General features: G+C 48.1%; 1 protein-coding gene across 4 annotated transcripts in view; it reads left to right on the plus strand.

Annotated features, from left to right (window-relative positions):
* Positions 1–22,299, plus strand: part of ATP2B4 (ATPase, Ca++ transporting, plasma membrane 4) — a 95,896-nt gene that overhangs the window by 36,301 nt on the left and 37,296 nt on the right. For all 4 annotated transcript variants that reach the window (XM_008584245.1, XM_008584242.1, XM_008584243.1 and 1 more), the window contains exon 2: positions 12,185–12,852. In XM_008584245.1, coding sequence (XP_008582467.1) covers positions 12,660–12,852 — 193 coding nt within the window. In that variant the 5' untranslated portion in view covers positions 12,185–12,659. The remainder of the gene's footprint in view (positions 1–12,184; positions 12,853–22,299) is intronic.

The following is a 22,299-nucleotide window of genomic DNA, read 5'->3' on the forward strand; positions in this document are numbered from 1 at the left end:
TATACATAAATATGAACGAATAAAGTCAAGCTTGGGAATAAGGAATAGAGAAAAAAATGAGGAGGAGGAAAGATTTTGGTACTAAGTATTTTTCCCATGATTCCTGGCAACTCAGAAATAAAGTAATCCAGAAAACATCCTTTTTTTGCTTCTTCCTACAAACCTCCCCACCACCACCATCCCACAGTTCTCCTCCCAGGTTTTCCCTCAGAGGTACTGCAGTGTTGTTTAACATGGTGTGCATGCGAGTTTAGAACCGGATGGGTTGTGTTTACCTTTGCCTCCCTGGAGGGTGGATGATTCCTGCAGCGATGGCTTATCTCCCTTCTCCCTTTCTACCTGCACCAATCCCTGGTGACTCTGTCTCCTGGAGAACAAGGGAGTTGTGCCTCCAATCCATTTAGGGCCCAGAGAATGGGGGAAGACAGGGCAAGTGCGGAAGGAGCAGTGCTTGGGAGTCACAGATAATTGATTCTCTTTGGAGACTGGGTCCCTTTCTGGGACTTCCCTCCTTTTCCTCAGCTTGGAAGTGGAAGCAAGCAGAGAAGGTGGTCGTGCATTCATTCCATGTGTTAGGCCAGGCACTGGGCTGAGGCTGGGCTAAAGAGGCGACAAGACTTTCTGCTCACTCGGAAGAAAAACACAGTACCCTCCACTTTCTCTCCCCTGAGACAGTTCCGTCAACAAAGACCAGCTGGGGCTGAGTCACCTCTTTGCCTGCACTTTGTCTCTTTCAACAATGGGCTCTGTGTCCATCACCATGGATCTGAGCCCTTCTGAACAGACATTCTTTCTAGCCCATGAGTTTTGGAGGCGTACTCTACCTTGGGATTCTGAGACATGTCTGCGTCTCTCTTTGTCTATTTATGTATTCACAAGTAATGGCCACTCAGGAAGAGAAGCACTGGTTACCTGGCACATTAGTTCGTGGTTGATGCCTTTCTATCGGCCCACTCCCAGCTGTCCAGGTCTATACCCCACTCCCCCTCTGGACCCTTTCCTCACCTCCCCGCTTCTCCCTTCCTACCACACAGGAGCTGGGGTGCTGATGACAGTTGGTTTGACAGGCTTAGAAACGATGCCTGCTCTGCTCTTTTGACCTCAAGGTGCTGCCAGGACTGATTTCTATCCCAAGTTCTGATTTTTCCAATAAGGCTTCATCAGCTAACCAGGGCTGTCAGTTGGGACGTTGGCCTCTCCTGGGGCAGCAGAAGGGTGCTTCCCTGATGGGATCGTGAGCATCTTCCCCCTTCTCCTGGCCTCTCTTCTCCTTGTGGGGGTTCCTTCCGAGCCATGGTGGCATCTGGGAGACAATCAGTTATCATGTGATATAGAAGGAATCGAAACATTCTATGGGATTTGTACTTTTTAACACTGCCCTAGCTTTATTTTTATCTGGTGAATATGCCCATCGGCAGTGGGAGATTTTTTTCTCCTAATCAGCACCACCCTCTCCCAAGTGAGCCACTGGCCGGCCCCTTTTTTTCTCCTAATAATTGTATGCTAATCCAAAATGAGCTGGAATGAGGTGGTGAAGGAGAGATGATAAAATCCTGCAGCATCTTTTGTATTCCAACCAGCTGTTTCCTGGAAAGTGACTCTTTCTCTTACTTACATGCCATCTAGTGACTGGCAACCTACAGCATATTTGTCAATGTCAGTGCACACTTTCAGCTTAGTTGCATCTGTGTGTGTGATTACCACATGGGCTGCTGACTTCCACTCTCTTGCCATTGGTGAGCTGCCTACAACCCTTGGCCCACTTCTTTCTTTTCTTATTTGTCATTTTATTTTTGGCTGGGGGAGTGGACAAGGCAAAAGGCCATAGTGCCCCCATCCAGTAGATGGAGACTGATCTCTGATCGCTCCTTACCTCCTCTTCCAAAAACCTTTCCTATGTGCCTGGTGCCCTAGAGACATGTGTATCTAAAGAGTAGACAATCTCATGTTTAGTCCTTCAGCTGGGGGTCCTCACTACCCTGACTAAAATCTTGAATCTTGTTGTGCAGGAATATCCCTTCACCCCAAAGCTCCCCGAGGAGTGAGAATTGGATGAAAGTTCTCCATAGACATGAAGGAAACGTGTATCCCTGCAGAGTCACCTCTCTAGGTTGTCCTCTGCAAACCTGCAGCCAGGAGCAACCATGTTCCATGTCAGGTAGCACTGCGACCCACGAGAGGATAGGTGCTTTGAAGCTCTCTTCACATGACCCCTGGCAGAATCTTCAGTATCTTCATCCCTATGACACTGGCAGCTAGTGGGGGCTGGGAGAGGGGATTGGGAGATGTGAGGAGTGCTGCTGGCCAGAGGAAGAAGACAGAGTGACTTTGTCACCTGTCAGTAATGTGAGTGGTAGAGAGGTAAGAAGACACTGGGTGTCGGCCTTTCTCCTTGATGGGCTGGGGCAGACAGAGGCAGGGCCTCGGTTCCTAAGTGATCCAGCACGTAAGTGACCAGCAGCCACACGTTCTGTTCTTGACAGGAACTTGCCCCTGCTCCCCACTTCAGTTTTCCCCTTCCAGCTCAGGTCATCAGCTCTCTTATCTGGCTCTCCTCTTTTCGTTCCTGAGAAAGTTGTGGAGGCTCTTTTCTCTCTCTCTCTCTCTTTTTATAAAGCTGTTTTAGGGGGTTGGGAAAGGAAAACTTTAAAAGTAAAATAAAAAACAGACCACTCTGCCATTACAGGCACATAAATAGCTTCACTGTAGCCAGGCTGCACACTCGCTTTGCCATAGCAACCTAAACCGAGTGTTTATAGCAGCCTGTCAAGCGGCCTGCAAAACAGCAGCTGCTGCCGCTCTGCCAGCCGTGGTGCCGGCGCCCAGGCCTCAGAGCATGGGCAGGCGGCCCCGGAGGGCCGGCAGTCAGCGGGCCTGGCCCTTTGCTGGGGCTGTGGGGGTGACAGGGGTTCCAGAAGTGGCAGGGGCAGTGCCATTCTGGGAGCAGAAGGGAGCAGCGGGTGTCTTTTTGTTTTCCCCTCACCTGTACGATGCCCCGTCCACCTCTCCTCTCCTGGGGAGACAGAAGACAGGACTGGGAGGGGGCTTAGCTCCATCTGGATCTGAAAGGGGCCTGGGTGACCCTGTGAACCTCACGAGGTAGCTTCTTTTAACTTTCTGATGAAATCTGGAATTCTGGTGTAGCCTGTTGAGTGATGTTCTCTCAAGTCTGGAGATGGGCTGTCCCTGGGAAGCTCATGGGCAGGTGTCTCTGGGAAAGGGGGCTGCCCTGAGAGGAACAGAAGCAGAGATCAGCATCCTGGGAGGGCCAGAGGAAGGAGAGGGGAAGGGGGAGGAGATAAGTGACAAGACCCTCCTGTGCCTTCCCCGGTCAGCCTGGAGCTGAGCTCAGTGTCCTGTGGGCCCCGATTCAAGGCTCCCAAAGTGCTCTACCCTGGTATTGCTGGAGACTCTCATGAGATTGTTTGCATAAATGCTTCAGAACCTCTGCATTGTTCTCAGAGTGGTCCCCAGACCAGTAGCATCAGCTCACATCATTAAGGACCTTGTTGGCCATGCACATTCCCAGGCCCCATCCTAGACCTCGTGAACCAGAATCTCTGTGGGGGGTATGGACAGCAATAGGCTTTCACCAGCCCTCCAGGGGATCCTGGTGCTCACTCAGGGTTTGAGAACTTCTGCTCTAAAGCACTACACAAGTGCAAGGGAATGTGATCAGTCCCCTTTCGAAAGCCCTGGGCTGACTTAGTGGCTTCTGTCTGTGCAGAATGCGAACAAGGAAGAGTGAAACAGGAGAAGAGAGATGCGAAATTATTAAGGAGTGTCCCCTGCTCTTTCTTAATAAACACCATCTTTTCAGCATGGAGCTCTTGCTCATTTGCCTGTGACTTCCAGGAATTAGCTGGGCTGAGAGAAGACTGGAATAGGCAAAGCCAGGGGAAAGTGGGGACTCCCTGTACTCTGTACAGGTGAGACTGTCACGGAGTGGAGAGAGGTGATGGGAGTGTCGGCCAGGTGTGATGGCCAGTGTGAACATTCTTGTACATGCATACCCCCTTCGGGCCCTGTATGAGAAGGACTCAGGAGTAGGTGACTGGGTCCAGAGTATGTATGGACTTAGTCTAATCAAGAAGTCCCAAATGGCTCTGGGGAGAAGGGATGGCTTCTGGATCTCTGAGACCCAGGGTTAAGAGTGACTAGTGTCTGGGTCACACAGGAATATTGTTTTGCTTCCTCTCCTGCTGAGCCCCTGGAGACAGAGCAGCTGCCCATGGCACCCCCTTTTGGTGGATGAGACATGGCCTCTTCATTCTGAGACCAGGCAGCTTCCCCCTCACCCCTGATAGCTGCACCAGCACCTGAGGCCTGGGAACAACCAGGTCCTGACTTCCATAGCTGAAGGAGATTGACTCCTCTGCCTCTCCATGAGCAGGACATGATTCTGCTGAACTTTACTTCTAAAAATAACCCAGGAGCCAATCCAGCTGCTAAAAAGCCCCTTTGTTCCCTTGGAACCAAAATGTGGAAAAACCACAGCAGCCCCAAGAAAGGCAATCTGTGTTGTCCAAGAGAGTGTTCATACTGAATCCTTGAATGTTACAGCCCGAAGTCTGTGTCCTGTCTATGGCCTAGTAGCTTCCTGTCCCAGTTCCAAGGAGTGAGGAGCAGATACCTTTGCTAACCCTTATCCTGAGCATTTCCCGTGATCAGCAGAAGGGAGCCTGGGAAGGCTACCCGCACCCTTTAGTCAAACAACAGACCTTCTAGATGGCACTGTCACTCCCACCTGAAGCCAGTCTTGCCCTCCTTAACCAACTGAAGGCAATGGTCAGTGTTGCTGTTGCAACCTCTACATTTTTCTTCACTCTAGCTTGCTGTGAACACCCCACACATACCCACTGAGTCACAGGAGGATGCAGAGGTGACGCAGGCCAGTGTGACTCGGATTATCTGGGAGAGGGTACCTTCCCCATGGCTCTGGGCCCAAGAGACTGCCTTTTGTCGTCTTGACAGCATTGATGTTATTTTAGGGTAGAGCCAGGGGGGCGACTTTGCCCTCTCGGGCACATTCCTGCTTCCTCCCACGCGCTCAGTTTCCCTATCCATGCTGTGGGGCTTCCTGTCTTCATCTTGGTGGCTCCTGGGGTCTCCCACATGGGCTGGGTCTTAACAGGACAGATGATCAGGAGCAGGCTACCAGCCTGGGTCAATTCTTGGTATCGCTGTTCGGAGAAAGCTTGTTCTTTCTAAGGGCCCTTCCTTCTCCTGCCTCCTGAAGGGATCTGAGCAGAACTGATGAGTGTTGCCATCATTGTCACAGCACATCCTAGACAAGACAGTCACCCCAAGACTGAGAGATTTTAGCGTCATGGCGCGTCTTATTTTTATTTGTTTGGACCTCAGTTCAGATGGTCAAATCAGTCATTCTGCAGATTCATAGCCCATTATTACCACTGGTCCTCTCCTTTGCTCACTCTTTCCGCATGTCCTCCTTCTGTTCCCTTCTCTGACCACAGGCAGCATTGTAATGTGTAATATGTGTAATGTGTAATCTGTGTTCTGGCTGTTGAGTAACACACCATGTTCTCTAGCTGGCATGTGCTATCTGTCCATCACTAGGAGAGTGGATCCCAAGTTGCTCCCAAATAATGCCCCAGTGAACGTTCTTGCACATGCCCCCTTCGGGCCCTGTATGAGAATTTCTTTGGGAGATAAACTCAAGAGTAGATGACTAGGTCCAGGGTATGCATAGATTTAGTTTGACCAAGAATTTCCAGGTGGTTGTGGAGAGGAGGAATGAATTCTGGATCGCTAAGACTCAGGAGTTAAGAGTGACACATTTTCTCCAGATTGATGCTTTGATCATAGCACTGCATTTCTACTGCTAAAGAGAAGATGCTCTCGGGGTAGCAGACTTGGGGAAGGGGAGAGTGAGCGAGGGAGCCTCAGTCCTAACCAGGAAGTGGTGTTCTCTTTTCAGGAAGAGAGTACCCACCAGAAGGCTAAGTTCTAGGGGCTAGCTGAGCATTAGCTTCAGGTTCCTGCACCAGGCCACAGTGTGCCATCTTGTGGTCATCCTGACTTGGGTGCCCCAGCCTTCACCTGGCTTCCTGGCATGGGTCTGGCTGTTGGATGATGATGACCAGTGGTGCCGCCCACCACCTGAACTTCAGCCCAGGTACTCTGCCTCTGACCTTCTCATGCCTCCAACGGGCCTCCTAGACTGAAGGAGAGTATGTGCTCCGGTCTGCTTCTGCAAACCAGCAGGCATTAGAGGAGCAGTGAGGGCAGAGCAGGCCAGGGGAGGGAAGGAAGAACTGGGGGCCACAGTGGAGGTGGGCACCAGAGCCAAGTGATAGAATCTGGCCAGGGTGGGCTAGAATCTGGGTCTTGGAGATAGGGGACCTATGATGAGGAGACAAGTGGAGAAGTTCTGTGTGGGTTCGTACTTTCAGAGAGAAGGACAGCAGGATGTTTTAGGCTCCGCAGCCTTCCATGGTTAGGTTCATGCCAGCTTTCTTGACAGGGCATGGCCCTTCTAGAAGCATAGAAGTGCCTGAGGGAAGGTATAAAGTTTAAGAAAGTCCAAAATGCACAGGAAGTAGCCTTGCTGGAGAGAGGAGAGAGAATCCAGAACAGGATCTCTCTGTGCCTCTCCCAGATCATCAGGGGTTGCAAAGCCAAGGATGGGAGATGACAGAGTGGAGGAAACCCTCATCCCCACTCCTGGGCTCTCCAGGTGTGAATCGATTATACTGGGAGTCATGCCAGCCGACAGCCCAGTAAGTTCTGGCTTGAGGTCGGGGGGAGGGCATCTGCCCTGATAAACTGTGGGTCTATCCCTACACCTGCCCAGGAAGTTCAAAAGAGGTAGGTGTTTCTGTGACCTTCACAGCCTTTTAGGGGTCATGGGCAAGGGACAGGTAGGTTTATGTGGGCCTTCTCGCCAAGGTTAAGGGAGTAAATCCGTGTAGCTTTGTTTCTATTTTCTTACAGCATTGTTCTTGTACTTGAGACAGGGTGGCTTTGAATTCAGACTAGGGCACAAATCCTGGTTCTCCGAATGTGTATTTCCTTGATATTAAGTGGAGATCTTCTCCTCGTAGGATTGTTGGTGAAGATTCAGTGAAACAGTGTGTGTAATAATGATAGTAGCTACTGCATATGGATCAGCCACTGCATAAATACACACACACACATGCACACATATACACATGTATTCGTGTGTGTGTGTGTGTGTGTGTGTGTACATACACTAGTGTACTTCAAAAAGTTCATGGAAAAATGGAATTAAAAGATAATATAAATCTTTCCATGAACTCTTTGAAGTATCCTCCTATATATTATTTCTCTCTAATTTTCACATAAAGTGCCTAGTAAGGTGCCCAGCACATTGTAGGTGCTTAACGATATTATTTCCCTTCCTTCCCACCTCTCACTGTCCCCCACCCCTGCTCCTGAATAGAGAAAGAAGTAGAACCTCACTTGGGACGAGGGAGACTCTGGGTCAGAGAAAAAACAGCAGGTGTTTGAGGGGCCCCTAAGGTGGGCCCAGCCTGCTTCCCTGTACCCGGGATCTTCCCCTCTTTACCCCTCATACCCTGCCCGGCAGTGATTCTTGTGCTCCCACCACGTGTCTCCAAGTGCCACCGACTTGCTGCTGAGCAGAGGCCCTCCACCCAGGGCAGAGGACAGGTCAGGGAAGGAGAGTCTGCTCTCTGAGCAGCCCCTGCCTGTGGCCCCGGGCCAGAGTTGGATGCAGCCAGTTTCTGTCCCAGGCAGGTCTGTCTGCAGGGCTGCCCCAGCCCAAAGCCCCAGCCCCAGGCCCCTCCTGTGTCCTTTCCCCCATTTCCACACATACTTCGTTTCCTCTGCATCGCACCAGAGTCAATAGGAGCCTTTGATGGGAGATTCACGGGGTGGTTCCTTTCACATCTTCAAATATACCCTGCTCTATAACCTACACACAGAGTGTCCCTTTTTCCTCACAGTCTGGGGAGGTGTCTCTACTTTAGTACCCTGGGAAAGCTTCTAAGAGTAAGGGATTCCTTGGACAAAATTGGAGGACATAGAATGTCTGACTGTTGTTTGTGGTTTGATTGTTTAGGGCATAAGGTTCTTGTCTCTGGAAACTCCTCATTTCTGGAACTTGCTAGTGTTTCTGGAACTTGCTCGTGAGCCTAGCTGCAGGTTGGGTTATCAGGATGTGTGGGGTTGCTTGCTTCTCAGATATGTGGGGAAGCAGCGGCTTTGCCCTCATTGCCTGGGATTTCTGGAACTTGCTAGTGAGCCTAGCTGCAGGTTGGGTTATCAGGACGTGTGGGGTTGCTTGCTTCTCAGATATGTGGGGAAGCAGCGGCTTTGCCCTCATTGCCTGGGATGTGATGTAGTTGGTTCTGAAACAGAGAAAGGGAAAAGGCAGCATTTCCTCCCAATGGAAATGGGTATTCTCTGTACCCCAGATCTGCCTGCACTTTAAAGAACCTCTTAGATGTTTGTCATAAAATGAAAGCTCCAGTAAAAAGGAGTAAAGTGTAATAAAATAGCACCCGGCAGTCAAGGCCCCTTACTTGCCAAAGACAAATCACTTTTTATCTCCTTAGACCTCAGTGTCTTCCTCCACAAAGTGGGGGTCACAGCTGTCCTACCTGGAATCAGTGAGAGTACTTCCACGTATCTACCAATTGTAGAGCAGCTGTTATGGGGCATTAGGAGGAACAAATTTAAGTGACTTAGTGATCATTTAAAGTAATAGGATTTCTCACCCCAGGAGGAAGGGATGAGCCCTATTCAGTCCTATCCTCCTTTAGGCTGACACAATGCTAGAAACAGGGAGTGAGAACATATTTTACCCAGAAGGCCCTGAGCCAAATGACTAATCCTGACCTGACAAGAAGTATTTCCTCCCAGGCCCTGAGCATTGCGCCTGAGGCTGAGGCGGTGTGAGCACTCACAGATTATTCTTTGGCAGTTGCCTAATAAGGTGAGGGGCCAGGCAAGCTCAGCATTTGCAGAGAGCTCATATTCTAGGGAGCTCAGAACTCAGAGAGAAGGTTGGTCACCCTGACATGCCTCCTCATTACAGAACTTTTATAGAGATCCTGCCTTAAACCCGGGGCCCCAGCTACGCACTGCCCCTTTGACTTCATGCCAGCTGCTTAGTGCTTGGTCTACTGCGTGTGTATCTCTAGATCAACCCGAAGCAGACAAACCTCCTCATTCTTTCCCATATGTGTCCTTTAGCCCATGTGTTCTGATCTTAGGTGACCTTTTCCATCCCTTGCCTGTGCGAGTGGAAGAATCTCTTCTCTTTGGTACCCTGAGGAGAGGTTCAGGGTAAGGAATTGTGACTCACGCTGTCCCTTTTATTCTCTAGAGACCCAAGACCCTATAAGCTAGTGGTTATTGCCAGTGGTTATAACTAGCTAATGGTTATTGTTCATGAAGCTGCCTAGGAACTTTCCTTTGGGGATGGGGTGGGAGTTCCCTGGCATGGAAGAATGGAGGAGCACTTGGAGCTTCTTGCCCTTCTGCTTAAAGGGTAAGGTAACAAAAGTTCATTACGATCCAATTAAGCTTTCTCTCATCACTAGAGTGTCCTACACTGGGCACCGGACACCTTTCATCTAAGATTTCCAAGCACCAATTCTATATATAATCCTATTCTTTTGTCACTTTCTTAGTATGGTGTGAAAAGGTAGGGCTGATTCTTCCCCCAGTTAAAGGGGAGAGGAACTGAGTCCTAAGAAGGCCAAGTGACTTGCCCAAAGGGTGCCTAGGAAGATGGTATATGTGGTTCTGAATCTGCTACTGGTCATTCAACAAAAGAATATTAATACCCACCATGTACAGGTTCTCTTCTAGGCACTGGGGATAAAGTAGTGAACCTGACAGCTAAAAATCCCTGTCTTCATGAAGCAAGTATTGCAGTGGGTAGAGACAGAAAAAGTAAAATCTTCCAATTCCCAGTTTAACTCTCTATCAGCATCGTCCCCAGCATCCTCCTGAAAGGTCAAGGAGTCCTACTTAAGGGTCAAGGTGGGTTTCTTGCTGCTGTAGCCCCTCCCAGTCCTTCCAGGGTTGGAGGAGAAGCTGAACTGGAGAAAAAGTCCTATGAAAAAGGAAAGTACTCTGAAAGGTCAAGGAGTCCTACTTAAGGGTCAAGGTGGGTTTCTTGCTGCTGTAGCCCCTCCCACTCCTTCCAGGGTTGGAGGAGAAGCTGAACTGGAGAAAAAGTCCTATGAAAAAGGAAAGTACTGACTATTCCTCTGCCAGTCTGAATGAAGGGAGTTTGACACACCGCCCTGGTTTTTTTCAGACTTCCTTGTTCCCCAGGATTCCCTGATGACATCTACAAAGAAAGGAAGTGTGATGTTTAAAAACAAACAAAACCCTGCTTGTTGAAATCTTTTTTTTTCCAGCAGCTGGCCAGTACTGAGATCCAAACCCTTGACCTTGGGGTTATAACACCACGCTGTAACCAACTGAGCTAACTGGACAGCTCTTAACTCTTTGTAAGTCAGAGCAGTACTAGAAAATCTATGTTAGGAGGAGACGGCAGAGGGCACTTTGCAGGAAGCGGGGGTGTCCAAACTCTATTCCAGTGGAACCTGCGGGAAATTGGATTGATTGGAATCAGCAGGAACTTTGGCCACTTGTGACTTGGGGGTGCAGTAATTGACAGAAGAGTCAAGTCCTTATGTGATGGTTCTTGTGCTTCTTTGTTCACCGTCTAGAAGTGAGGAGGTCTTCTGTTTATTAGAGAGAGGCTGACCAGAGCCCCTTGCCACCGCTTCGTAACTAAACTCAAGTCAGTAGAGGCTATTTCACCAGGACAGGGTCCCCCGTGTTCTGGGGCTGTGCTCTGGAAGAGACCCTTTATATTTAAATGGCTGATGTGTGGCAATGGCTCCCACGTGACACACAGCAGCTCCTCTCTGAAGCTGAGAACAGGACTCAGAATAAGTATTCTTCCCACCTTCAGCCCCCTGCTATTTAAATGGCTGATGTGTGGCAATGGCTCCCACGTGACACACAGCACCTCCTCTCTGAAGCTGAGAACAGGACTCAGAATAAGTATTCTTCCCACCTTCAGCCCCCTGCGTCCTCACCTACACATAGTTCCGCCCCCACCCCATAGTCAGTGTGTGTGAGAGAGAACACTAGTCTTTCCAAAGGGAAGAATACTTGCCTCTCTATGATGTATTTGTTGAGTTAATTTGCGGCTTTCTGGTACTCACTCACACACAGGCTAACTTGTCTCCCCTGCTGACCTTGTCGCAGCCCTGTGCTCTATCTGAACTGATAGCCGTCTTACCCTACCCACCCTGAAGAAACTTTAACGCTCAGGCCTCGAACTCACTATCTTTCCTCCTCAGAAGTCCTTCTGTCCTCTTTTTTAAAAAAATAAAAATTCCGCTCTGTATCACCAACTGCCAGAGCATTTTGCTTATCTCTTTCTCCTAAAAGCCTCTTGGAGGGGGATGGGGCTTAGCCCCCAAATCGAAACTTGATGCCTGACCCATTGATAACTGCAGCAGGCTGCAGAGTTAACATAGAGCTGGAAGCTGAGTATTCCATGGGTCCTTGGAGGATTGGGCATCTTCTCTCATGTTATCTTCCTGGTTTGTAAATGTGTGTGTTGGGAGTAGGGAAGAGTACTGGGTGTGGAAGAGGGTAGCAGACTGGCAGGCTACCTCCAGATCACTTGGGTCTGGAATCCTTTTTCTGACCTCTTTTCACCCTTACAGGTAAGGTCAGGCTAAAGGATCCTGTAACGGGTTCCTCAAATACAAGGGTTATTCAAAAAGTTCACAGAAAAATAGAATTGAAGATAATATGAACCTTTTCATGAACTTTTTGAAGGTCCCTCATAGACAGGGAGAGTACTAGAGTCATTAAGAGGTTGTAACCTTTTATTTCCAAGTTTCTGAAGTTGTGGGATTTGCGTTGCTTGGTTTGGGAGAAGTGAGACACAAAGACTGGGGTGTATCTGAAATTGCTTCTCTACATTGGAGTTTACAGGCTGCTGGGGCCTCCTGGGAAGGAAAAGGCTCTCCTGAGTTAGTCCACTCAACTCAGGCTGGAGCCATCAGTTTAGCTCAAACGTCAACTGTCACCTAAACACTTGTGCTAAAATGGGTATCTGTTGCCCCTGCAGATGCTGGATCCCCATGGCTGCTCTAATTGTTTCTTTTTGTCTATTTTTGAATTTTTATTCTAGAGGCCCAGTGTCATCGGTATCCAGGGAGCCTTCCTCTTCCTCCTCCTCCTTCTGCAGCCTCTCTACTACCCCAGTTGCTGGTTGTTGCTAAGGTTGCCTCCATGGTAACATGCACATCCTGTTTACACCTTCATCTGGGCAAGTCGGTCTAAGCTAGGAACCTACCTACCCTGGACAACCACTTCCATCACCACCTGGGGACCCCAATCATCGTGACACGAAGTCCGGCTTCCATTCCGTTCCCCCATCCTCTTCCTCCTCTCACTACCACGCGTCATACAGAAGAAAGAATCTAGGCTTGGGATTGCTACTCTGAAGCTTATTGCACGAAATATAGTTGATCTATTTCCTAAAACTGGGCCCCCAGAGAAACAAGAAGTAGGAAAAAGTGGGAACAGGAAAGCAGGAGACGCTGACCAGTTGAAAGGAAACTCCAAATCCTCTCTGGTTGAGGGTCTTGGTAACAGCAGGCAAAATGACGAACCCATCAGAACATTCCTTGCCCGCCAACTCGATGGCCGAGAGCCGTGAAGGGGATTTTGGCTGCACAGTAATGGAACTGAGGAAGCTCATGGAGCTGCGTTCGAGTGATGCCCTGACCGAGATCAATGTCCGCTATGGAGGTGTACATAATCTCTGCAGTAGACTGAAAACCTCCCCTGTGGAAGGTAAAGGCCATATCAGGGGTGGGAAATTGGAGAAAGGTGACAAGTATTTCCAGATATTGTTTTCCCAGCTCCTAGAGAAGGCACATTTCTGGAGACCCAATTGGTGTATTTTTGTCTAGTGGGAAAAGTGTGACGTCTGAAGCACTGAAAGGAGGTGAGGCTACGAAGAGCTATTTCTTTCCCAGAGATTGTGTTTAGGAACTGTGATTCTCTGAAGATCATTCTCTGAAGATCATTCTCTCCTCCTCCTTCTGTATCAATATACAGAAAGGAGGATATTTATCTTACAGATATTTATGGTATAAATGCTTTTATCAGTAAATGATCAAGTCCCTTATTCTGTATCAGTCTTTGATTACAAAAGAGTTTAAGATATGTCTCCCCACACTGGTGTTACAGTGTAATGGGGGAGGGACAGGGGAAGGGTACAGAAAAGTGAATAAGTCCATCTACCCAGTTGAGCTTCTCTGTCACTTCTCTATTGTATACTGTTAGAAATGGGATGGTAAATCATGATGTATGTAGTTGTATCCACGTATCTTTGGGTCACTCACTGTTCTCTGTCAGGGAATTATAGGTGGTTTTTTTTCAACCCTGCCTGGCGCACTTTTAATATAGTTGTTCTTAGTCTATTCTTAAAAGAGAATGAAAAATTCAGCGTCATGCTTGCCTGGCTCCACCCAATTGCCCAGTGTGCCATGATATTATGAAATTTCGCCTCATCAAAATGTAGAGAGAACAAAAGGAAAGTTGCTTTCTCACTTTTGCCTGGTTTTAGCATCTCTGCAGCAGATTTTTGCGTGGCCTTGTATGTCAGGCAGCCCGTGGCTGAGCAGCATGGGATGGAGCAGAGACCCTGTCCTTCAGAGGCTGTCAGCCACTTCCAGTCTCCCATTTGCGAACCTCACTCAGAGGCCACGTCATATTTCTCACCCAGTCTAAGAAGAGGTTTTGACCCCAGCCAATGCTGTATTATAACCTAGTGACTTGGAATCTAGATTCTTTAGGGTTAAAAAAAAGAGAGAGAGAGAGGTTTTGACATAGATATCTGTATATTGCCCATGTGTTATTTTCTTTGTAACCTAAGGGACCTTCCCTACATGGTCTCTTTACTTCTAGAATTTAGTTTCCTATCTCATAGACTTTGAGTTCAAAGCTCTACCGTTTACTAGATGAATAGCACTGAATAGTCAACTCAGTCTCCCTGAGGCTTTTTCTCTTTGAAAATAATGTTGATAATACCCAGCCCATAGAGTCACTGGGATTAAATAATATGTGTGTACAGTTCCCAAGTTTATAATATGTGTTCAATAAATTAGTTGCCTCGGATTAAAATAGAGCCCTTGTGTCTGAAGATATTTTCCAGAATATGTGTGCCTGTGGAGTGCAAAGTATTATTATACCTGCAGAGGTTACTACGGCACGCCTAACTGTGACCACTGCCCATTTCAAGCATTCACTTCTTTTTTTTTTTTTTTTAAAGATGACCGGTAAGGGGATCTCAACCCTTGGCTTGGTGCCTAACTGTGACCACTGCCCATTTCAAGCATTCACTTCTTGATCGCAGATAGAGACCTGATGAAGGTGGCAATGCTTAGCTGCTTTTGTGTGGCGCAGTCTCTGCCTTCTAGCTAGTATCTAATGACTGCCTCCTTCTTGCCAGCTAAATTTCTTTACTCAGTCACTTTTATAGCTATATTGACCTTAAAAGAGTCTGTTCCTAATTATGTTTTCACTGAGATTATGCATTTACTTTACAAACACCCATCAGAATTTAAGCAGGATCTTTCTGTTTCCCTTCCTATGCTGATCTGGATTCCTTTGGTCGATTGTTTCTCTCACAAAGTAGAATTCAGGAGTCCAACTAAGCTGGAACCTGGGAAGCTTTTAACACCACATTCCAGACTTTCCTCCAACTTTCTAATTTTCCTAATCCTTTCCCATAGCTGCTATTGTTTACTTTTTGATTCCCAGAAAGCTTTCATTCCCAAAGAGCAACATATATTCTACTTTTCTCTCAATATCTGATATCAAATGTTATAGGCATAATTAATGTTGTTGGATTCTTTCCTAGTCCTAGTTTCAGACCTATACGTGAAAGCCACCCCTTCTGATAGCAGGTGCCTCTCTTGCTACAGACACCAGCCATGCCTATATCCCAGGACTCCTACCACTGGCACAGCTGTCCAGTATCATTCTCCTGCTTCCTTATATCACAAATGTGTATTCTGACTTGTTTTAATGTAAACAAGGGCTTGTTCTGGAGCTGGAGAGGCAGGCTGTTGGAAACAGCCTCTTCATTAGTAATTTTTAGCTCCCAATGTCAACAATGACCTCCTTGTGTATGAAAAGAACAAAGGGATAAGAAAAGGAAACACAGAATAGCTAAGACACAGGAGTCTTTACCCAGACAAGGATGATGCTGAGCTGTTTAGTTGGGCAGGCAGAGAAAGGACAGCCTCTTCATTAGTAATTTTTAGCTCCCAATGTCAACAATGACCTCCTCGTGTATGAAAAGAACAAAGGGATAAGAAAAGGAAACACAGAATAGCTAAGACGCAGGAGTCTTTACCCAGACAAGGATGATGCTGAGCTGTTTAGTTGGGCAGGCAGAGAAAGGAGCATCAATATTCAGGTGCCCCAATGAGCTGATGCTATAAAAAGCCAGCCTGGTCACAGAACACCACACTGAGGTGCGTGACCGCCTAGCATAATTTTGTCACCTATGGGAGGCCCCTGCAGACTAATAAAAGCAATAAAGAAACTCACCTGGTGCTTGGATTCTGCTGGTTGGAAACCAAAGTGAAATAAGAATGAGGAGATTCATGCCTGGAGTATGACCCTTCTCCTTCATTTTCTGTGGACTGATAGCATCTTTGGTATAGATTGACAGAATTTTTTTTTATCATAGCTTACGGAACTTGGGATTGATAACATTTCTGACACTAACATGGTTTTGTTATTCTAGATTTATACAACTGCAAAGGCAGGTGGGACTTAATTTTAGTGCACTCACTCTTTCTCTGTGTCTGTCTCTCTCTCAGCAGGCTACAGGGTTTAAATGACTTGCCTGACGTCTTATACCAGGTAGCATGCGATGGAATATTTCATGTTTTCTGACTCATAGTTCCTTAATGTCCTGCTGCCTCTTATGCTAGAGCAGCAACACAGAGAATCTCAGCAGCACAGACAATGTAGAAGTCTGTTTTACATTTCAATGCCTGATAAATTGTCTAATTGTGGCCCAATGCTAATGCTCATCCTGGTTTGTGTTCCTTAATTATACATTGGCTAGTGGGAGTAAGAGGAGTTGCTCAGCGGCCAAGAGTTGGGAGTACTCAGCTCCCTCCGTGTTCAGCAACTACCAGAAACAAGGCTGAGAGCGTGAGCAAAAAGCAGAAGAGGGAGACAGGAAAGAGGACACGTGCTTAAATCTAAGTGACCGAAGATGTCGGTCTTGATGGCTGTGTGTAAACAAAAGCAAAGGTGCAGGCATGAACTCTGGCTCCTGAGCAAGCTGTGTTGTCTTGCATTTATCAGCAGGGAAAAGCTGAATATTTTGCACCAACGAAACCCTTTTAGTTTGCTTCTTTCCCCATCCACTTTCTTTGTCCTCCCCCTTTTATTGTTGCTTCTTTCTCTGCCCCATTCCCACACCAATTAATCTCTCCAGTCCCCAAAGAGCACAGCAGTCTGGTTGACAAGCTAGGAGATAGCCTTTTAGCTTCTGAGCACTGTCCCGTGGTGTCTCACGGCCTCGTGAGCAGCAGAAACCTTTGGTGCATCTGGCATGAGAATTACCTGTGGCTTAAGAGGAAGAGACGTTGTTTTCCTTAGTCTTTGCATCCCTTTGTATGTAGGAAGAAGAGATGGTCTGAGATGAGAGATTCTTTGGTGTAGCTATTGTAGGTTGTATGTATTCTTTTTTCCTCATAGAACTTTCCATGGTGGTCCTCAGCTATGCTGCTCTTTTTAGGAAAAAGAATGATGGTTTCTGAGGAGGAATGAGGCTGGCACTTGAGGGGAAGGTCTGGGCCCAGACTGGAAAGGGCAGAGAAGGAGAGCCTTGAATAAACAGTAAATCGTTGACAGTGGTGCTCTTTTGAAAAGGCTAAAGACTATTTCTGTTGAATTTGGATCTAGAAGAATGTTAGTGGGACTTTCTATTTTCTGTTCCCCCTGTACCCTTCTACTGTACTTCTTTTCTCCTCCGCAGAGTTGAGGGTGTGACGGTGGGATACTAAGGGCCTCCAATTCCTTTTCATCAACTTTCAACAAATATTTAATGCCTTCTAGGTGCTAGGGACACAATGGTGAATGTGACAGGCGCAGTGCCTCCTCCCATAGAACTTATAGGCTAATAGAGGATGCGTACAAATTAAGGCAATTTCAGAAATATTGCCATAGTGCTATGATGGGGAAGAACAGGGTGGGTGTTATGGGAGCATGCAGTATGGGGACCTAAGCTGAAGCAATTACAGGGGAGGGGAAGGAGGCTTAGAAGCTGGAGACAGGACCCCTTCATCATCTAGGGATTGTCTAGGGAAGCTCTAATGTGGCCATGCTCTGTGGTAATTGCTACCACTTACTGAATGTTCCTGGCATAAGATGCAAACATCTTTGCCTTCCGTAATCACTGAGTAGTTACTGGGTTTAGGGAGCTGAGACTCTTTGAGGAGTAAATGGCAGGAGGTGAAAGAATCTGTTTTAAGACAGCCCAAATTATGATTTTGGTTCATTAACTTGAGGATTTAGATTAACAGTTCTTCTTACCTTAAGATCTCTGGGGTTTAAGTGTGTTCCTGTCACTGTGCCTTTTGAGGGCAGTGGCATGTTCTACCAGGAATTTTCCATTTGGCCATAAGCCAGGACATACTGGGATTGGGCTCTTCCTAGGTGTGGCAGATTGAAATTTCTAGTAGCATTGTCAATCTGGAAAAAATTGAGCACATATCCCTGATAAATGTTCACCTACAACACTACTGTATTACTCTTAGTACTTCTAACACCAGTATCATTTATATAATAAGATATGCAAGCATAGAAATGGATGAGGTGATATAAAAAGTTCTAGTATTTTCCCCAATATCCCTGATAAATGTTCACCTACAACACTACTGTATTACTCTTAGTACTTCTAACACCGATATCATTTATATAATAAGATATGCAAGCATAGAAATGGATGAGGTGATATAAAAAGTTCTAGTATTTTCCCCACACTCTAGCAGATGGATGCAGGCCCTCCACTTAGAGACCATTGCTCTAGAGAATGTTAGTGTTGGGGGCATCTGGAGGACTAGGTAAGTAAATACGGGATGGAACAGATGTGAGAGGAGGATGGGCAACTGGCTTTGAGAGCTTCTTCCCTATCTTTAGAACCTACAGTCTGTTCTGGAATGTCAATTTTTAGGAGCTTATCAATTTGAGGATAAAAGCATAACCTCTATCTACCTCTCCTTCTTCACGCCCTCCACTCCGTAGCCATCACCTTGAACTCTTACCCCAACTCTACTAAAGTATGCCAAATAAATGGTCCTAATAACAACTTATCTGGGCCTGGCTGCAGAGATTAACATTCTGTGGTCCACTCTGCACATCACACTTTGGGCAGATGTGTTAGCACTAGTTTAAGAAGTGAGAGAGACTCAAGCCAAAAGAATGCCTTTGAGTGAGGGGCAGGAGTGCAGGTGGACAGCCCAGCTTAAACAGCTAGCTAGGGGCTACACTGTGATGTGAGTAGTTGAGGCAAGGCCAGTAGCTGCATTCAAGAAATACTTAGTACTTGGTAGAGGAGTGGGGAAGATTTTCATAAAACCTGGGGGTAGCAGCCTCAACAGGTGGATGGTTAATGACTGGGAAAGACAGAAGAGTGAAAGTGCCCTCCCTCTGTCCCTCCTTCCCACACAGGGAACTCTACGCTGCATCCTAGGAGTTCCCTGTCTGGTTTGAGTTACACGCCTAAAGCCGAATTAGGCACATGACAGCTATGGGCCTTTTCCCAGCCCAGCCCAGCCTCTGCGGATCCTTTTCTATCCAGCTCCTCCTTACCCAGAGCTGGGCTTCAGGGTCAGCTGACATAACGCTGCCAGTCAGGGGGCAGAAAGATCTTGATGGGGAGAGAGTGGCTAAGTCTTTCTGAACCTGAGAGCCCTCCTTGATTTCTCCTCTCCCACCAGGCCTGGAACCCTTTATGCTGCATTCTTTGGGCAGCTCAGCAGCAACTCTTGCCAGTTTGGGGGGATTTGGTTTGGTTTTCAACCTTCTTGTTGCTTTGCACTGAACCATCAGCCGGCGGTAGGAAGAAAGTCGGCGTTTCCTCCTTGGCTGAGGCAGATATTGCATCCACCCTTGAAAGTGGGGCTTTCACTCTTTTTATTTAGCTCCAAGGTGTGAGCCCTGGGAATGTGACACTGGATGGAAGCACATGCATGCAGTAGTGAGAAGGTGGCAGAGCAGAGGGCTGAGGAGGGCACTCTGGGGAGCTTTCTCTTTCCTGTCCAGAGCTGAAGTCTTCAAAAAAAAAGCAGGGGGCCGGATAGAGGGGGCCATGCCCTGAGGAGACATGCGGGAAGGAGCATTGTTCTCTAAGAGGGCCATCCTCTTGCCATGACCTTGAGTAGATTGCTTTCTCTCCAGAGGCTGGATGTCTAGCAGCTAGAGAGCACAGCTCCAAGCCGTGGGCGTGTTAAGCTGGAGCTGTTGAAGTAGAGAAACTGCTCTACGCTCCTGAAAGAGTAGCATTTGGTCAGCAGCAGGATCTGGCCAGACCCTGCAGGGCCCGGTACTCTTGCCCCTTAGTGCCCTAATCCAGGGTTTCTAAGGTAGGACTTGAAAGGTATTTTTCTGATGTCTGTTCTTCTCATGTAACTAAAGAGGACTGCCTTCTAATCAACCCAGAGAAACTTCTCCCTTGTACTATCTGTGCTGCCTGCTTTGGCAAGGTATCAAAACTCAGACATCTGGGAAGTCCCTCATGATATCTGACCTAGCCCCACCCTTGCTGGGGCTGAGCTGGTTCTAATAAGGGATGCCTCTGCCATCCTTGGCCCTTCCCTGCTGGAGCCAGGCCACTCACGGCTGTGTTCCACTTCTCCTCCCAGGCCCTGGGTCCTGCACAGGCTCATAGCAGACAAAATGTTCTGCTGCTGCCTAGTCCGTCCTCCCCCCAAGCCTGGGCACGGTCGTGGGGTGGGGGCGATGACCTCACAGCCTAACATTCTCTTTGCCTCTCCCAGTTCATGTGTTCAGTCTGGTTCTTAGGGCCAGAATGACTCCCTGTTTGGGTGGGGCGCTCTCTCATGTTTGGGACAAAGTTTCCTCTAATTTTCCTGATGAATTTCTAGGGGAAGCCCTTTTCCTGTGTTTCCAGCATTCTCTCCCTGCCAAGTCTTCCTTCCCCTCTCCAGGAGGCCCTGTGAGTATTGCAGAAGCCACTGCAGAGATTAGGGCCTAAAACCTTTTCCTGGGTTGGGCAAGTATTTGTGTGAAAGTACAGCTGCTAAGATCAGGGCCTGAAAGCATCTCTGGGGCAAAAAGAATTGGAAAGGAAAGCCCAAAATTGGGGATTGGCTGAGCTCCCAATCCCACATGGCTTTCCACATGTCAGAGAGGATTCCCAAGACTACTACTGCTAACAGCCCCAGCCTGCCCCGCCCTGCTGTGGGGCATGCTGGGAGCTGGGACATCCCACATGGCTTTCCACATGTCAGAGAGGATTCCCAAGGCTACTACTGCTAACAGCCCCAGCCTGCCCCGCCCTGCTGTGGGGCATGCTGGGAGCTGGGACAGCCACTTGACTTCTTAAGGTAGCTACAGTAGCAGCTCAACATGACTTAAGGTGGAGCAGATAGATAACTAGAAAATGGCAAAAAGAAGGCAAGTGTGTGACTTTGAGGGCATCTAGGCAAGAGCAGGGCCTGACCTTTTGTTTTTTCCATGATGTGTCTTGCTTCATTTGCTTGGGTCCAAAAAAGGCCATAAGGAACGTTTAATTGAGTAGAAAATTCATAGGTTGGACTCTGGTGGAACTGATGTCACCATGCCTGAGGACAGGAAAAAGATAGAACCACCCCCATTGGAGACAGTGGGAACAGGGCTGGCTTGCTTAGAGGTGCAGAGGAAAGCAGCACGTGGGCCTGCCCTGAGGTGAGAGAGGTCAGGTGGCCAACCATCCCTGTTTGCCCAGGACCGAGGAGGTTCCCAGGAGGCAGGAACTTCAGTGCTAAAACCTGGCAAGTCCCCAGGACAAGTTGGTCACACTAGATGAAGCCTCAGCCAGGTCCCGCTGCCTCCTCACCCCAGCCCCCTGTGTGTGCAGGTTTGCATCCAGCTGCCTGCTATGGGCTGCTACAGACTCTGCTGCTTACTAGCTCAGGTAGTCGTATAACCTCTCCAGGCCTTACTTTGCTCGTATGGAACATGGGGTTCATAGAAGCTATCGCAGGGGTTTGTGCTGTTTGAGAAGGCACGAGTGTGCCCAGGTGAAGCATCTGGCACCTACTCATAGTCATCATTTAAATGGTAGCAATCTTGTTTATTACTCATTCGTTCAGTTCATTCAACAGATGTATGTGTGTGTGTGTGTGTGTGTGTGTGTGTGTGTGATGTACCAGGCATTGCGACAAGCCCAAGGAACAAAGACAAAAACCCTGTCCTTGTGGAGGGACATTAGGGAATACTTTGTATGACATGTTAGGAGAGAAGGCCATGGAGGGAAACAACTGAGCAGGGTGAAGGAGATTGAGAGTGCCAGGGCGGAGAAGTGGCCATTGTATAATGTGGCGGTCAGGGTAGGCCTCACTGGGAAGGGGACATTTGTCCAAAGACCTGGAGGAAATGAGGGAGTGAGCCCTGCCCAGCAAGGAGGAATCTGGGCAGGGGGGGCACAAGCATGTCTCATGCGTTCCCAGAACAGCAGAAGGCTCGCCGGGCCGGGTCCCAAAGCACAAGGGGAGAATAGTAGGAGATAAGGGCTGGGGGCTGGGGAGCTCACAAGTGGCCTGAGAGGTCATTATAAGGTCTTTGGTGCCCAGTTTCCCTCCAAGTAAAAGCCACCAGAGGACTTTGAGCAAATGAGTTACATGTACTGCATGGGCCTTAAAAAATATCATTCTGGGGCCGGCCCGGTGGTGCACTGCTACAGTGCGCCGCTTGGGAGTGTGGCGGCGCTCCCGCCGAGGGTTCGGATCCCACATACAGACCGGTTCCCGCTCACTGGCTGAGCTCCGTTGCCGGACACGAAAAAAAGACAAAAAAAGGAAAAAAATATATATATATCATTCTGGCCACTATGTTAAGAACAGGCTGAGAAGAGGACAGAGAGGGCGGAAGCAAGCAGACCAGTTAGAGGACAGTCACAATAATGCAGGTGAGAGACGATGGTGGCTTAGACCAGGGAGGTAATAGAAAAAAATGGGGAGTGATTGGACTTTGGACATATTTTGA

The sequence above is a fragment of the Galeopterus variegatus genome, unplaced genomic scaffold (genome assembly GCF_000696425.1).
Source record: "Galeopterus variegatus unplaced genomic scaffold, G_variegatus-3.0.2 Scaffold3189, whole genome shotgun sequence".
NCBI classification, from domain to species: Eukaryota; Metazoa; Chordata; class Mammalia; order Dermoptera; family Cynocephalidae; genus Galeopterus; species Galeopterus variegatus.